Source organism: Lissotriton vulgaris, chromosome 1_1, assembly GCF_964263255.1.
Source record: "Lissotriton vulgaris chromosome 1_1, aLisVul1.2, whole genome shotgun sequence".
NCBI classification, from domain to species: domain Eukaryota; kingdom Metazoa; phylum Chordata; class Amphibia; order Caudata; family Salamandridae; genus Lissotriton; species Lissotriton vulgaris.
The window spans coordinates 57,074,178-57,092,612 of record NC_141685.1 but is presented as its reverse complement, the minus strand read 5'-3'; the positions used below and the strand labels follow the sequence as shown (position 1 = coordinate 57,092,612).

The 18,435-nt window shown below is 44.9% G+C and overlaps 1 protein-coding gene across 1 annotated transcript in view; it reads right to left on the bottom strand.

Annotated features, from left to right (window-relative positions):
* Nucleotides 1-7,039: 7,039 nt before the first annotated feature.
* The window catches only part of LOC147737242 (uncharacterized), an 80,615-nt gene continuing 69,219 nt past the window's right edge, over nt 7,040-18,435 (bottom strand). The window contains exon 2 of the mRNA XM_086921276.1: nt 7,040-10,868. Within this exon, the coding sequence (XP_086777402.1) occupies nt 8,546-9,952 (1,407 nt within the window). The 5' untranslated portion in view covers nt 9,953-10,868 and the 3' untranslated portion in view covers nt 7,040-8,545. The remainder of the gene's footprint in view (nt 10,869-18,435) is intronic.

The window sequence follows — 18,435 nt, the reverse complement described above, 5'->3', positions numbered from 1 at the left end:
GCAAACTCCAATGCAAGCACTAGAGCACAGTTTGAGAAAGGTGTGTCAGGGCAAGCTTTGTTTTTTATAGTCTGTTATGGGAAAATTCCAATCACACAATGGTTCATTTTTTTGTTTTAATAAAGGTGTTACTATATTCGTGATAGTACGTAGGAGAACAGCCAACACGTGTTTCACCCCTTACATGGCCATCCGGCCTGGGACTTCCTCAGGGCGTTACGAATCAGGTTGAAGAAGTATATCTGGTCATTTTTTTCTGTGGATAAATAGGGATTCCCTGATTTTGGTGTAATGTCGGTACGAGTCGTCTAGTGCGATTTGCATTTTTCCATAATAGACTATAAAAAACAAAGCTTGCCCTGACACACCTTTCTCAAAAGTTGCTATAATAAGGGGGATAGGGGTTTCCCCATGCCGAGGGCAAGCTTGACAAAAAAGAGGGACCATTGCTCAATAAACAGGCAGTAAGGGATTGGGACATTTTACCCCTCATGCTCTCTAACCGAAGCACTAGAACACGTAGTTCTGCCAACTGGGCGGTACAGTCACCTAATGTCAACGTGTGCATGACATCAGACTTGAATTCTCCTTTCACCATGGTACGAGCCACGATTGTGCAGGCCACTGAATAAGAATGCTTATATCCTATCGCCAGTTGCGCCGAACTGTTGTAAAGTAATCTAGTACCCTAATATAAATTTCCAGATTCATGCCCAAATATGGATTTAACTTATAATACCCATATATGGGCATAAGAATCATGACCATATTTAGACAGATTCAGCACAGTCCTAACATGGCGTTTCCTCTGCCTATAAGCCCCTAGAGAGTACAACTGGCTCTGGGACATGTAATGTAAATGTAAATGTGCTGGACTTGTAAAGCGCACAGCTGCCCGTAAGCGTCCCGGCGCTTGCTTAGGGAACCCGTCCTGGTATTCCCCTGTGAGAAACCACGGCAGGGTGTCCACAAGGTGAAAGCCAGGCATCCCGCCGCGAGGGGCCGTAGTGGAGATTAAGCAAGCTATTGCCCAGAGTCGCAGAGTGTGACCCCGTGAGTTGAGTAGGCACCAGAGCGAGAATTGTCGAGTCTGTGGAATTTTGAGCCCGAGACCCGCCGAGGCGGGGAATCGAACCCTGGTCCACGGTCGATCTCAGCTTCCGGGTCTGCCGCCTCTAACCACTGAGCCACGCTTCTCCACAAACATGACAAACTTACTGTAGCCCCAAGAGAATACTCTAAGCCTCCAGTATTGATTTGTCCCAGACCCCTGGAACGTATTGCGCACTTCATGCACCTAGAGATGTTAATATGTCCACCGTTGTGCGTCAAACATGGCACCTTTTTAGTATAAATATGCCCAGGTTTGCCTAGTTAAACACACTGTGGTTTAGAGCAGATCGACTGACTACTCGCCCTACGCCCTGCTGTTTGCGAGAGCTGAAGGAAGCCGACCCTCCCTTTTGACGCACCAGAGAGAGACGCTGTCTTTTTCTCCAGCCGCGAAAATCCAGCTCCGGTGTTCCCTGCCGCCCTTGCAGGCTGCTGGGAAATTGAGTTCTGAGAGAGAGAGATACAAGACCTCCGACATTCTAAATCAAGGTACGGAGCGGATTAGCCTCAGAGAGAATTCTTGGTGTTAGAATATTGGCAGAGAAATTATTTAACTTAACCGACTTCTCCCTTATCTCTTCCCGTACTAAACTCAGGTTAGGTACACAGGGTAGGCATAAGCTAGAAGCACCAGTTGAGTCAGTTTAGACATTTTATTATTGTTGTATAGATTTTATATGTTTTAGTTGCATCTTATGGCTGAGAAACTATAATATGCTTTTACAGTATTATTTCATAATACTCTTTTTACTGTACGCACTTTATTTTATGACAAGTATTGCAATTGTAACAGTTCACTTCTCATGTGTGAGAAAACAGACTGTTCAATAAATAACATCTTTTATTGAAAATGCCCGTCTCTCTTTCTCTACATTTCTGGTGAAACTAAGCATGCACTACTGATAGAGTAAAATACCCTCTATTGTTTTTCACGACTCTGGAGATTCCCTCCTCATTCATGGAGATGCAAAGAGGTCATGTTGTATGGTTGTCAGAAACTAAATTCCTTCTTGTCTAAGTAGGAAGCCTAACACCTTCTCTTACATTCGAGAAAGTTTCTAGTGACCTCTGAGCTTGCTGGCAAAAACTTAAGTCTAATATAGTCCGCAGAGATCTAGGTGACCTCAGTCCCTGGTCTATACTGTTGTCTATATTATTCCAATGAGCAGATGCCTATTGGGACTATAGGAACTACACTACAGAACCATCAGTGTAAATGATACAACGGTAATCCTCAAGCGTGCGCATGGACAGAGGAGCAGGATGAACAAACTCATACTGTAAGAACTCCTGAGTTTGTAATGAGGGGTCAAAGATAAATGTGACATCCGGAGATGTCAACGAAGTTGCCCATTGTATCCAATTAGGATATATAACTTTAGAATTTGGTACACTGGCTTTCATCACTGCTTCAAATGCAGGATAAGGTGTAACAACCAACATGTGTTTTCCTTGTGACAGCGCTCTCTCTTTTAGAATCGCCATCTGTACAGCTGCCACGACTTTCTCGACAGAAGAAAATCGCTTTTCAGCCGAAGTGTACAAGTGTGACTTGTAAGCGATAGGCACTGTGTCTCCTTCATTAAACAACAAGTATGTGAAACCCACGGCACCAGGCACAATTTCTATTACCAGGTTAGTGTGGTTATCATGAGTCAATAAGTACTTAGATTCAAGAATATCAGACTGCAAAAATTGCAGAATAGCTGAATGTTCAGGCAGCCAGCATGACTTGGTAAAAGTTGGTTGTATCAAAGCATATAGAGGTTTGATATGCTGGGCATAATCAGGAATAGAAGTACGCCCGAAATTCAAAAATCCCAGCAAGGATTGTAGTTTTTTCAGAGTTGTAGGAGACTGTAAATGTGCGCATTTTTCCAGGAAGTGAGGTGCAAGACCTCTACCTTCATTCTTTTGCTCATAGCCCAGGAACAACACTGTGTACTCCGCAATGTGTGACTTTGCAAAGTTAAATTTATAACCGAAGTCCGCAAACATAACTATGATGCGGTCAATGCAACACAGATGCGGCCATAAGTCATCCATGAGATAAATATCATCAATGTACGAGTACGCATCAGGATCAATGCCATCTAGCAAAGAGACAACATCTGCGGCAAAGATGCCTGGGCTGTTTTTATAGCCCATAGCCAATGTTTCAAATTGTTTTTGTTTGCCGCCACAAGTGAACGCTGTCCATTGACTACTAACAGAGGACAGGTTATGACAAAAAAAGCCATTGGAAATGTCTAGTGTGGTCTTAAATCTTTTTCGCACCAGACTGTCAATGAGAGCTGAACTGTGGGTGTTCTGTACCGCACATGTACGACAATGTGAATTTAAATGTCGATAATCCGAAACCAGGCAGTACGACTCTTCAGGTTTGGTAACAGTGAAACAAGGATTATTCATGGGGGAAACACATGTCTCAATCACAGCTTGATATTCTAATTGTTCAAGGATTTCCGCAACGGAGATTTAGCCTCTTGCCGCATGGGATATTGGGGTTGTGGCTGTGGAATAGACCGCAATGGAATCTCGTGTCTGGGAGAAAGTTTATCCCACTCGACTTAAGTACGGTACAACGCAGGTGCAAGCACCAGAGCCCACTCTTCTGCAAAGTTCTGCGGACAGCTCCTTGGGCACAGTGTGCAGAAAAGTAGGGAGGGTCAGCTCCTCCCTTCTCGGAGCGGCCAAAACGAAAAGCGGGGGCCAGTCTTCCTCAGCTAACAGAATGTCATATGTAGAGGTCAGATGTTCCCAAAAAATCCCTTTTATTACACGTTGGATGTCACCTTCAATTAAAAGAACTATATCATATAGTCTGTCAGGGGGAGCCACCATAGTGTCAGTAGTTTCCACTGTGATAAAAGTGTCAGTTGCTGTCGCCTTCAGATATGGACGCAGCGCTTGCCGCACTATTGTAACCTCCGATGCGCTGTCGAGCAGCGTTAATGCCCATGTCAGGTTCCGAAGCTGTGTTCTCACTATCCATGGCATACTTACGGTTAATGCAGCAACTTTCTTTTTCTGAAAATGAGGGCGTTAACGTGGCAAGTCGTCCTGCTTGCCTTTACCATCAGACGGGCGGGGCTGCTCATGTCCTTGTGGGAAACCCCGACCCCTGCCGTGTTCTCCGCCACCAGCTTGCGTGCCCAATATTTCCTGTGAAGAACTAGGAGAACGTTGCTCAGGAACCTGAAATCTATCAGGAGACCTAATTGTTGCGTGGTCACACAAATCATAAGTGCGCTCAGTAGACACTGGTATCGGCGACGCCGGACACGACCCCTGTTTCTATTGCTGCTTACCGTTTTTGATTCTTCCAATTCTGTTTTGGAAAATTTGGACGGTCGTCTTCAGTAGACTTTGCCATCTGAGTCTGCGGTTGAGTTGCCGTTTTAGCAAAAGGCTTAACACCCAAATATTGCGGCCAATGGTCTTATAAGCCTCCGCAATATTTCTCGGTAACGCTCGGGGTTTATCGACGTCTGGGACAAGGTGCAAAGCATTCGACACCTGAAAGTTACCCGCATCTCCCTTTACATTACAAAAGATGAGATCAGTAACTACGTCAAACACTCCAACGAGCCTCATTCTGTTGTATATGAATTTAGGACCCTAGTGTAATTTTCCCGATTCATGCCCATATATAGGTATAAATCACCTTCTCCTTATATAGGCATAGAAATCAAAACCATATTTAAACTTAGCCTATGCAGTACAAATACGGCATGGCTACTTCCACGAGTTCCAAAAATCCATAAAGATTTCTTGGAAAAACCCGCCTTCAGCAGTCAGGGACTTCTCCCCTTGCTTGAATATTGATTTATCCGAGAACTCATGGAGTTTTCAAAGAACTGAGTCTTTGATGACGTTATTATGACCAACGTTACGTCAAACTAGGCACCTTGATGGTATAAATATGCCCAGGCAAACACACAGTGGTTTGGAGCAGTTCGACTATCTACCTACATGACACAGCTTGCCGAAGCAAGTGCCGAAAGAAGCCGACCCTCCAGCAGACGCACTGAGAGCGATGCTGCCTTTTCTCTGGCTGAGAAATCCAGCTCCAGTGTTTCCAAGCTACCCTTGAGGGTTGTTGGGAAATCGAGTCCTGAGAGATACTAGACCTCCTTTATTCTAAAACCAACGGAGACGGAGCTGATTAGACCCTTAGAGAGATTCTTGGCAAAAGAATACTGAAACTAAGCTACACCTCACTTACTTCTTCCCTTGTACTAGACCTAGGTTAGGTACACCGGGGTAGGCGTATTTTAGAAGCACTATGTCATGCTTTTACAGTATTATTTTATAATACTCTTCATACTGTACGCATTGTATTTTGCAACCAGTATTACGATTGTAGCAGTTAATTTCTCCTGCCTGAGACAGAAAACTGGTCAATAAATACTTTTTATTGAAAATGCCTGTCTCTCTATTTCTCTGCACCTCTGGTGAAACAAAGCATGCACGATTGACTGAGTGGAATAACTATCTATTGTTTCCGCGACTCTAGAGATACATTTCTTATTCTTGGGAAACAAAGTTGTCATGTTTATGCGGTTGTCAGAAACTAATCCCTTCTTGTTTATTCAAGAAAGTTTCTAGTGACCTCTGAGCTAGCTGGCCCTCACAATTAAGTCTAATATATTCGATAGAGACCTAGTCGACCTCAGTAATACATCGTATCTATATATGTTATTCCAATGCGCAGAGCCTATTGGGAATACAGGAACTACACTACGATTCCCAACTCGACAGCCGCCTCCGGACTGTGCTCATCCTGAACACGCTTGATCACAGAAAGCAAGCCAGTCATAGACGGCGTGCCGTAACACTTCGCATATACTGCTGCAAATACTTTACCCCAATTCTCACAATCTGTTACCTCTAGCAATAAGTCTTTCTGCAAACTAATTGTGAGAATCCTCTGTTTTTCCACAGGAGTGGTATTGGGAAACACTGCTTCCAATAAGGCATATCGTACTTAGTTTGGGGGTGCTTGCCCATTACCGAATTAACTGAATTAACCATGACGGAACTAATCGACATCCCGGCCGGTCCAACTTATTGCGCTGCAAGAAACAATGACCTAAAGCCCTATGTACCCCAACAAACGAGGTATACAGTTGACACAAGTCGTTAATCGGGGCATTGAGATAACGTGGATATGGTGTGAACCCGGCTAAGACTGGCCAAGTGGCCCCAGGAATTGACAAGGGACCTAACTGAAACGGAGTTACGTGTGGGGGAGGGTGCTATTAAACCAAACACGATGCTGCCATGCCAAAATTGGAATCTCTTGTGTCCTATATGGAGTGTAGTTCACAGGAATCGCAGTGTGAATGTATGTATGGAATGTATCCTCATCCGCATTTATTGCAAGAAATATAACCCAAGAGTAGAAAAGCTCAAAGGGCTGAGCTATGTCAATATCACCCATAAGGACATAGAGAAGAAAAACAATTCATAAATTGCAACACAAAAAGGGTAGTAATTCAAAACGTGAACCTTTTTATAAATCTCAAGTTTGAATTAACCTATAACACATTCGTATAGGTAGGTTAATCCGTCACGCCTGTTAACCGGAAACAGTGGTAAGGGTATTGTGGACATATAAAGCTCTAATCAAGACGTTGAGTGCCATGTTGGAGGGATTCTGATTATGCACAGAACTATGCTCAGGAAACCAGGACCTCAGTGTATTGTGGTGTACCTAAAACCCACCTCAGTGCCCAGAACCCCTATCCAACTATCATCAGTGTCTCATTCGTTCTCCGTACTAAAGCAAAGCTACCAATGATTAGACAACCCAGAACAAGTGACTTTGGGACCTCTCAGGAATAGTGGGAATCAAGAACACTATTTCATTTTTATTCTCATAAATGTCCACAATGTGAGTAATCAGAGACAAGGTATAGTTTAAAATGTTTATTTCAACTACGTGCTCTAAGATGCAATATCGTTGGTAACATCAGTAAAAAGACGCATAAAATCAATACAATCAGCATTGTTACAATTCCATAAAATAGAAAGGGAGAAATCATATTATAATGATAGTGGAACCAGGTCTATAGCGCCTTTTGTACCACCCTCCTCTTGCTAGGTATTATAATGATAATAGAGGATCTCTAGGTTAAAACGGGGACCGCCTACCTCCAAAGTCAGGTAAAGTGAATCACATCCCAGATCAGATCAGCTCTTTGTCGATGGAAAGGTTTTTTCCAAGTGCTAGTCTCATGCATGCAGTCCAATATTAAAAGCACCTGAGTTTCAGAAATGAGCACCTGTGTTCGTGTTGTGTCTAGAGCGTGGGTCAATCAACCTGCATCAACAGCATACATTGTTATTTTAACCTTGAACACTTTGTGCAGACTTGAGGTCGCACTGGGAGTCTAGAGATGTGAAAACCAGACCGTTCTCATGTGAAGGAAAAGCAAGCAGTTTGTCTTTATAAAAACAGAAACATGTAGTGTCATGTGCAAAAGCAGCAAAATGGCGTTTGAGCAACTATTTCACATATGCTAATATAGCAATGTGTGCAGGCAGAACCGTATCCTCACTACACTTTTACAGGTAGCATGAACAGGAACTCTTGGATGTTTTTCTTTGTAATTCTTCGTCGCCAAATAAAAACCACCAGTTTTCTTTTCTTTTATTCCACATTGTGCTAGTCTCCCAGTGGATTTCCTGTTATATCATGTTGTTTTTACTATGTGTACCAAAGTGAACAATCACTGGCAACAGACACTTTTATTATTCTAAAAATCTTTGGTTTTCTTCTTTTCTTCTAGTCGAGTCTTCATTCATCTGGTATTTGAATATCCCACATAATTATATATTTTTCCTGTAATTCCTTCATCTCACAATAACGGCACTGTTCTGCTCCTGTCTATGTCCTCAGATGAGTCAATATTATTGTTAATGTTCGTAAGTTCTTTCTGAATTCACTGCATCTCTAGGATTATTTCTAAGTGAGTTAAATGAAGGTGTGTGTTTGCTGAGGCTATGCAGGATAAGAAATTGACAAAAGCTTGTCACACTTTTAGTGCAATTGTAAGGTTTAGCCCAGGTGTGTCTGCAATTGACAAAATCACTTCTGACATTCACTGCAATGCTCATTTTTACTCTGTGTATGTTAGTTGATGTATCCGAAGGTTTAATAACTGACAGAAGATATTCACACATTCACTGCACCTGAAAGGATTTTTCTCTGTGAGCATTAACGGATGAATCCTTAATGCAAAAGATTTCCTACAGGTACTTCTACACTCACTACAGTTGTACAGTATTTACAGAGTGTGTAAGCTGATGTCTACATAGGCTTGATAATTGACTACATTGCTTCACACATTTATTGCACTTGAAGGCTTTTCTTCTGCGTGTGTTCGCTGATGCCTGTTTAGGAGTGATAATGGACTACAGCTTTTCAAGCATTCATGGCATTTAAAAGATTTGTTTCCCCTTTGTGAGCTCGCTGATGATTTCTTAGTGCTGAAGAGTAAGTAAAGCTACTTCCACATTCACCGCAATTGTATGGTTTTTCCTCAGTGTGTATTCGCTGATGTCTCCGGAGGGCTGTTAACCGACTGAAGCTCTTCACACATTCACTGCACTGGTATGGTTTTTCCCCTGTGTGTGTTCGCTGATGTGTTTGGAGATGTGCTAACCGACTGAAGCTCTGCACACATTCACTGCAATGGTATGGTTTTTCCCCTGTGTGTATTTTCTGATGTCTAAGGAGGGTTGATAATTGACTAAAGCTCTTTACACATTCCTTGCAATGGTATGGTTTTTCCCCTGTGTGTGTTCGCTGATGAGCTTGAAGTTCTTGTAACCGACTGAAGCTCTTCACACATTCACTGCAATGGTATGGTTTTTCCCCTGTGTGTATTCTCTGATGTGTGTGTAGCTGTGAAATCTGATTGAAGCTCTTTACACATTCCTTGCAATGGTATGGTGTTTCCCCTGTGTGTATTCTCTGATGTGTGTAAAGGTTTGAAATTTGACTGAAGCTCTTTGCACATTCATTGCAATGGTATGGTTTTTCCCCTGTGTGTATTCGCAGATGTGTTTGGAGGTGTGATAACCGACTGAAGCTCTGCACACATTCCTTGCAATTGTATGGTTTTTCCACTGTGTGTGTTCGCTGATGTGCTTGAAGTTCTTGTAACTGACTGAAGCTCTTCACACATTCACTGCAATGGTATGGTTTTTCCCCTGTGTGTATTCTCTGATGTGTGTATAGCTGCGAAATCTGATTGAAGCTCTTTACACATTCCTTGCAATGGTATGGTGTTTCCCCTGTGTGTATTCTCTGATGTGTGTAAAGGTTTGAAATTTGACTGAAGCTCTTTGCACATTCATTGCAATGGTATGGTTTTTCCCCTGTGTGTATTCGCAGATGTGTTTGGAGGTGTGATAACCGACTGAAGCTCTTTACACATTCATTGCAATGGTATGGTTTTTCCCCTGTGTGTATTCGCAGATGTGTTTGGAAGTGTGATAACCGACTGAAGCTCTGCAAACATTCCTTGCAAAGGTATGGTTTTTCCCCTGTGTGTATTCGCTGATGTCTGTGGAGGTTTGCAATTTGACTGAAGCTCTCTACACATTCCTTGCAATGGTATGGTTTTTCCCCTGTGTGCATTCTCTGATGTCTGTGGAGTTTTGCAATTTGACTGAAGCTCTCTAGACATTCAGTGCAATGGTATGGTTTTTCCCCTGTTTGTATTCGCTGATGCTCTTTTAGGGTTTCTAATTGGCTAAAGTTCTTGACATATTCAATGGAATTGCACGTTTTGTCTCCTGACCGTGTTTCCTGAAGGGTCAGCATAGTTAATAAACCACTTGCGTTATTTTCACATTCCCTTTATGTGTGGGATATTTTGAACACTTGATTTAGATTTAACAATAAAATACAAGACTCACTAAATACCTTCCACATTCATAACATAAGTAAGGCTTCCTTGTGGGTGATTGCATGTTTAGAATGGATAATGGCTACGCATGCTTCGGGTAAAGCTTAATCTTCCTTCCGGTAGGTGCAAATTGGGGCAATACTCTGTGCTTTAGGCAGCAGAACCACTCGTTCCTTTTCCCTTCAGTTGTTAGGCTCCACTTTGTTGTGCTTTTCCCTGGTGCCTGTGGTTTGGCTAGAAAGAGTTTGCAATACACCTAGAGCACTGATTGGTGGTCTGTTGCCAGTTTAGATAGCGAAGCAGTGATCTAGCCATAACATGATGATGAAGCGACTTGTAATGTGTACAGCTACTCCAAAGAGTGTCCTGGGGCCAAGCAGAGGTCAGAAAAGAAAGTAAATCCGGTTGTTTCAAACATGGACAAAAAGCCAAGTTTTCAACCTTTTTTAAACATTATCATGTTGCTAACAGCTCAAAGCTGAAGAGGGAGTTTGTTCCAAGCTATGGATTCCAAATAGACACAAGACCTTCCTCCAACTCTCATGCCAGCCTCATGATCAAAGCTGGTGTTGGACACTTGTTTATACAGCAGGTGGTTTGTCAGTTTTGTTGCCTTAATTTTGTTGAGGTCATTTCTTCGTCTTGGGGTGTCGAGGTGCAGAGCTCAGACTCGTTCACTCACTGAATTGCCTTTGACCGCTTCTTCCTGGATCTGTCCTCTGCCTCTGATTGCACTGAAGTTTTTGGAGCTCCTTATTTTTGATAATTGTTGCAGGTTTGATGTGTTTTCTTCATTATTCATAATCAATCCGTGCATTTAAGGCTTATTTTCTGTTGGATGTAAAGAAATGCAATATTACTAAATGCAAATGCAAATGTAATATAATGTGAATACACAATATTTAATCAGCTGTAGAAGACATCTCTTCGCTACCATATTTTACCATACATAGATATTTCATTAAAACTGTGGTTGAACATGTCACATCTTATTTACTTCTGAAAAAACAGTGATTTACCATTGTTCCAGAGTAAATTACTAAAGAAAGGGCAGTCACAGAGTACTCATGCTACATAGACAGTTTTAGGTAGATATACATGGACAAGATTTCATTTAAACAGAACAAATTGTTGAAAAAGAGAGGAATCAGGAAGCGCTGCTGTTAATTCAGTTTCAGAAAGTATCTACCAAAGGTAGCTCTTCAGGACGCTTCAGGAAGTATTTAAACAAGGTAACTCTTCAGGAAGTGTGTAACAAAGGTAACTCTTTAGGAAGAGTATAACAAAGGTAACTCTTCAAGAAGTATACATGACAAAGGTAACTCTTTAGGAAGTATATATGACAAAGGTAACTCTTTAGGAAGTATATATGACAAAGGTAACTCTTTAGGAAGTATATATGACAAAGGTAACTCTTTAGGAAGTATATATATCAAAGGTAACTCCAGACACCTTTTTCACGATGCTTTCATGTTCACACTGGTTTCAGCTCAAATGTCAACTCCCGCCTTTACCTTGCAGCTCATTAAGGGCCTTACTACGAGTGCGACGGCCCTCATGATAATAATGTAATAAATAATGTAATATGGCTTCTTATATAGCACACTTATCACCACTAGAGGGTCTCAAGGCGCTTGCTTTGGGAACCCGTCCTGGTTTTTCCCTGTGAGATGTCCCCTACTGGGTACCCCCAAGGTGAAAGCCAGGCATCCCGCCGCGGGGGGCCGTATTGGAGATTGAGCAAGCTATTGCCCAGAGTTGCAGAGTGTGAACCCCTGATTTGAGTAGGCACCGAAGCGAGAATTATCGAGTCCGTGGACATTTGAGCTCAAGACCCTGCCGCGTCGGAGATCGAACCCTGGTCCCGGGTCTGACCCCTGCTTCAGGGTCTGCCTCCTCTAACCGGTGAGCCACACTTCTCCACGCCGTACGCACGGTGGTGGTCCAATTGCCACCATCCTAGCGGTCTGACCGCCGTATTATGAGTGTGGTGGGAGGACCGCCACAAGACCGCCACCCCGCCAGGATCAAGGATCCCGCTGTGGAGGCGGTCTGCAAACACCCTGAATATGTTGGCAGTGCCGATGCCGACATCGCCGAGCATATTACGTCTGCATATCCACCTTCCTTTTCCCTGGCGGGGACCCACCATGAAAAGGATAAAGGACATGCAGGTAAGGGGGCCCTAACAGTTCCCCGGCCGATTCTGCTCCTGGGGTTGGATGCGGGGGCACATGTTGTGCAACCTCATGGAATTGCGCCCTTGTTCCTGCACAGTGTGGCATGCATGACATGGTGCTGGAATGTGCTGCAGGCACTCTTAAGGTGGTTATATGCTATTTAGGCTCTCAAATGAGCCTAATACAGCCGCGGCGAGACCGCTGCTGCACCGCCCACCCACCCTGGATTTAGGTCATAATCCGGCGGCGGGCTCTCAATGGGCGTGGCAGTCTGCTGGTACCTCCGCTGTAGTAGTCCCATTGGAAGACCGCCACACTTGTAATAAAGCCCTAAGTCACCTTCAACACATTTTACAGCCCTCCGGGCTCAAGCATTTCTGGATCCTTCTAACCTGGAAGACTGGAGCATTATCCTGAGTTGAGGTGGATTTTCTATCAGCGTAATATATATCCATCTCCCTTGAACTATTGACTGATTCTGAACTGAAAGACAACTTAAAAAGTAAGACTTTAGTTCTTCCTAAAGTAGGTAAAGTTAAGATCCTGTTGTATTTCAATCGGCAGCTCCTTCGAGGGTTTTCTGTGAAACAGAATGAGGGGTTATTTCTAATGGCCAGTCTTTATATTCCGCACACAGATATGGCAAACAAACATTAAATCATGTCATTTATTATTCAATGATATCAGTTATTTATTCCTTATAGAGAATCCATCACAACCAATAATTTAACTGAAATATCTCCCAATCCAACAGATGTGTGCATATAAATAATTGTTTTTCAACATTTACAAGATATTTGGCTTATTGCTGTCTGTTTGAAGGCCAGGATGCTACTTTGTGACTCAACAGGGCTTTGGTAGAGCGGGAGGAGGTGTCTGTTGTCCACAGGTGAAGTCTCATTTCTCCATTCCCATATTTCTTTTATCCAGGTTTACCTCATTCCATGTCCTTCAGCGCCCTACTCCCCTCGGTCTGTGTACTCACTCCACAGGGTTCATTGTTAGCTGTGGCAGGGGACACACTTGAAGCATGCACACAGCAGATACAGATAATGGCCTGATAGTCAAGAGGCCATGGTTGGCAGTACGGAGCTCACAAGCTTCATTTCAGAAGCTCACCTGGGAGGTCCTAACGGAGGAGGTGCACAGGAAGGGGCCTATTAGCTATAAACAGAGAGAGTGCACAGGTGGGTGCTTGTGAGGTATAAACAGATGAGGTGCACATATAGGTACCTATGAGGTACAAACAGAGCAGGGTCACAGGTAGGTGCTTATGAGGTAGGCACAGAGGAGGTGAACAGGTAGGTGCTTCAGTGCCTCGGAGACTATATCTGCCTCTAGGCCCTCTTCCTATAATGCTGGCTCCTGCTCCTTCTACAACACTTGCTGCAGACATGGGGCCTGATTTAGAGTTTATCGGACAGGTTATTGCTTCAAACATGACAGATCCCGTCCGCTTTATTACAACTGACACAGGATATAATACACTTTTAATAGGGTGGACGGGACACCTGCCACATTTATGACGGAATAAACCATTTGCCTAAATATAAATCGGGCCCTTGGCAGACATTGTGTCCAGTGTCCTCTCAGTGTTGGAAAGCATCCATTTTATTAACGGCACAGTATTATCTCACCACTGCTGTGGCTTGCAGTCATAAGGCCATTATGAACGGACTAAGTTGTGTGCCAGAACGCCTGAGAATAGTTTAGCAAGAATGTTTAGGAGGGAGATGGGTCTGTATGATGAGCAGGACTAGGGGGCTTTCCAGGGCCTGTGAATAAGTGTTATTACTGTTTCTCTCTTAGGGCCATATGTATCAACACATTTCCCCATAGACACAGAATGGGTAAAACCCTTTGATACATCTGGCCCTAAGTGTCCCCAGAATAGTTGTTTACAGCTTATCCTATTTATGCTCAAAGAGTTGGAGTTTTTTGGACTAAGCAGCTCTTTCAACAATGTTTGAAAACTAAACTAGTCAGATGATCGCTGCCAGGTGTACATGTTTTGCGTGTGTAGAATCACACACTAGTAAATGCAGCGCACGCAAGCTTCGCCTTGTCAGTTTGTGAATGAACGCTAACTTGTGAGTTAGTAAGTGAGAATTCACAGACCCCAATCTGACTCGGACACTGGAAACAGAGTTTCACTTCAACAAAATGCAGGAGTAACTCTCCTTCCAGGGTAGGAAAAGAAATGGATCACCCTCTAAACGTGGTGGCGAGTAGTGCTATACGGTTCATAGCACCATTTATCTGGGCAAAACTGGGGAAATGGTACAATGCACTGGGAAAATGGCATGTGATGACAATGTGACATGACATTCCCACTACATGTTCTTTTGCCCTTTTTTGGGGCTGTCTGTGTCCAGTTTATCAAGGCCCAAGGTTAAGTTTCAAGTCAAGAGATTGTGCAGGATTAGAATAATTATAATGTCATACATTCCAACAAATGCCTTTACCACGCAATACCTTTACCACGTACCACCTTTACCACGCAAGTCTTTACCATGCATATGCCTTGACCACGTAACACCTTTCCCACGCAAGTCTTTACCACGTACCACCTTCACCACATGCGTCTTTACCATGCATATGCATTGACCACATACCACCTTCACCACACAAGTCTTTACCATGCATATGCCTTGACCACGTAACAGCTTTACCACACAAGTCTTTACCATGCATATGCTATCACCACACATAAAGAAAGATTTACAAAAATGGCCCTGCCAGTAAAGGGTGGGTGCCCTTGAGCCCACCCAGGGCACCCACATCATTATTGTTGGGGGCCAGAGGGGGTCCCTAAGCCTCCGCGATGCCAGCGGGAGCCAGCATTGTTCCTACCCGTAGGGAGCAGCTTAAAATCCTGCGCTCTACGGGCAGGAGCAATTTTTTCATGTGTTTCTCTGCCCGCTTCATAAGCAGTGCATTGTGGGTGGCGTAAGTTATAGTTAGCCCATGTAACTATAACTGCTGAGTTGACATGGTTTTGTGTGTGTAAAATCTGATCCTAAGTAAATGTCCCTGTATCCTTTTTTTCTGTTAATTTCTAAAGTTTTTAATGCTATTTCCTACCTATAACGTCCCTGTAACCTTTGCTTTTTTTCGCTCACCCATACAGGTACTCATACACCCACATACTCCCCTATAAAGCTACTCACACTGCCACTTACTCATACACCCACGTATTTACCCATTCAGCCATCCAAACACCCACTCACTTACCCATACAGCCACTGACACAGTCTCTCACTGACCCATACAGTCACTGACAGCCTCTCACTCCCCATACAACCACTCACACACCCACATAACCACTAACATAACCATTCACACATCCATACTACCATTCACACATCCTTACAGCCACTCACACAGACATTCCCTCTCCAATACAGTCACTCACAACCACAGAGCGTGACCAACCTCTGTGCATAGTGGACACACTCTGAGACAGCTCCACGCCCGGACCAACTAATGCTGGCAAATCCTGTTTTGCTAGGATGCATCCTACACCCAGACGAGAGAAGTGTGACTGCACAGCGGAAGGCGGATGATATACCCACTCCAAAACAGTCAATGGGACCTCTGGGCAGCCAAACACAGCGACTGTGCTGAATCCATTTGAGGCCTAACCAATTCGCCTGATCCCGACACGGGTTAAACAGCACCTGCTTGAGAGATCACAGCGACGAGGACGGCACAGAGAGGTACGATAATCCAACCAGTTGGGGGCCCCTGCATTCCGGGGCTATAGGAAGAACCCTGGATGCGGGCAAGGACCCTGAGAGCTGCATCACTGAGGCCTCTGGACCCGTCCCCGGCATGACACACTGAGCGAACCAGCGCCTCTCCAGCTCCACCCTCCCCCCAAACCTGCATTGTACTGAACTACTGGAACCACTGGACAGACGACGAGCAGGGGGCTGGAGAGTGGAGGCAGGTCTAAGTGGGTCCCCGGGGGTTGTATGGCCGGCAACAGAGGCCAGCAAACTGGCACAGTGCACGGTACAGCTCACAACCTCGCCCCTGCGCAACACCAGACTTGGCTGCGATCTCCAGTGGGTGAGCGAAGACCTGCAAGCTCCCCCTGGGTATGTGAAATGCCCAAACTCCCCTTCTGCACAGGACTAAGGTGGCCCGGCAGCACTTCGGGGCAACACCTGGGCACTGTCCTACATTGTGACTGGCCTGGGACGAACACACATGCAGTGGCTGTGCTCGACCACGAAAGAAAAATGGTGAGTAGAGACTCTCGGTGCTCCCCCATCCACCCTCCTTCTACCTTATATGCACGAAGAGGTTGAGTAGGCCCCAGGATACTGCCCATAAACATGGGCCTTCCCTGACGCTGGGCGGAGGAATCCCCACTGTGTGAAGTGTTACGCATCATATGGCCTACTGAGGGAAGCAAGACACTCTGCTGCACCTACCAACATAAGTCACCGTGCTCCTCCCCCAATTCAGCACGCAGACACTGGAGGGTGAACGAAGGAGCTCCTGGAGGTAGTTCAGGCTTGGGACAGAGAGGACACCGCATACAACAAGGGGCAACTCGAGAATGGAACGAGCTAACTGCCTGAAAGAGAATTCACCAACTTAAAAGCAAAGTGTTCACTTGGGTAACATAATTTATCAGCTACCTGTGCAACAACACAGTGGGATGGGGGGCTGTGAGTTGGAGGAAACTACCGAAGACACTACACAGAATCGCCTACTGGGGCCCACTGGTTCAGGCTAGAACCGTACATACGACAGACCACACTGAGCTGCCTGCTGAAGTCAGTGCATCACCCCATGCAAGAACAGAGACATTGCACCCAAATAGACACTTCTATCCGTAGGCACGCTGTGTGGCCTCCGGGTGCTGTGCAGGGAAACAAATAAAAATGGGAGGCCCCAAAAGTAAAGTCCCGGAGACAACCACACCTACAGGCAAACAACAAATGGAGAATACGGACCACCGCCTCTCATCAGCCTTCCTTGAGCTGTGTCCCACCAACAAACATGACTTCAGAACCCGACAAACTAGACTTAATCCTACAGGAAGTTGGGGACTCCAGAAAAGGCATAGAGCAACAAATCGGAACCCTATCAACAGGATTCACACTTCTGAAAGCAGACCATGCTAAACTTGCCACCAGCGTTAAAGATAATATACTCGCTGGTGCCACAGTACAAAGAGCAAGCAATGCAACGGACACAGCTACAGCTCCAACTGTTGGGACAACAGGAACGGATTGATGATGCGTAGGGAAGAGCTCAGAGGAATAATGTTCACGTTAAAGGTCTGTCGGAAGGATGTGAAAGGCCCAACGCTACCAAGTTTATGGAGCAATGGCTCAGGGTGCATGCGGCTTCGGAGGGCCTCTCAGACTTCTTCTGTGTGGAAAGGGAACACAGAATTCCATCAGGCAGACCAACAGCAGGGGCCATGCCCTGTCTCATAATTGCTTGGATCCTGAACTTCAGGGATTGAGACACGCTGCTTTAAAAGGACAGAGAGGGATCCCTAATACAATATGAAAATCAGAGGATCTTATAAAAACCCTGATTACACGAGGCAAGTACAGTGGAAAGGTCCTCGTATCAGGCGACAAAAAAGAAGCTTTGAGCTCTTAATCTGAAGTATGCCATACTCTTCCCTGATTGCCTGAAAGTCATATATGACCAAAAAGCAAACTTCTTCGACACCCCGGAAGATGCAGATGAATGGTTGGAGATTATGTCCCCCTCGACAGCATCAGGGTCCTCTACGCAAAGTAAACTCTGAAATCGGAAAATGACGGCTCCTCTGAAATCACGCCATAATAATCTCACAAAGGGGGGCGCTAGAGGGCGCACTGCGGGATGGCTGCCTGAAGTGACAGCTCCGCCGGACAGACCTCGGGCCTTCGTGTTTTCGACCTTAAAACAGACGATATGCCACTGGAAGAGGTCAGCAGCGGAACGCTGCCACCTTACAAGATGGCACCCGTTGGCCGACTGGAGAGCTGAGCGGTGAACTGAGCGCTGCTACGACGAGGAGCGGGGTGCCTGGAGTCCAGTGATCACGCCCGTGGCGGCCCGAGTTTGTACCCTGAGATGCGGTAGTTTAAAGCTCACTGCTCCTGTTGTGAACTGATCTGGGCGCTTCTGTCTGCAACACCACCATCGACCTAAAATGGCAGCCTCCAGGGAGCAGCGCGGGGAAAGCCTCCAGGTCAGGT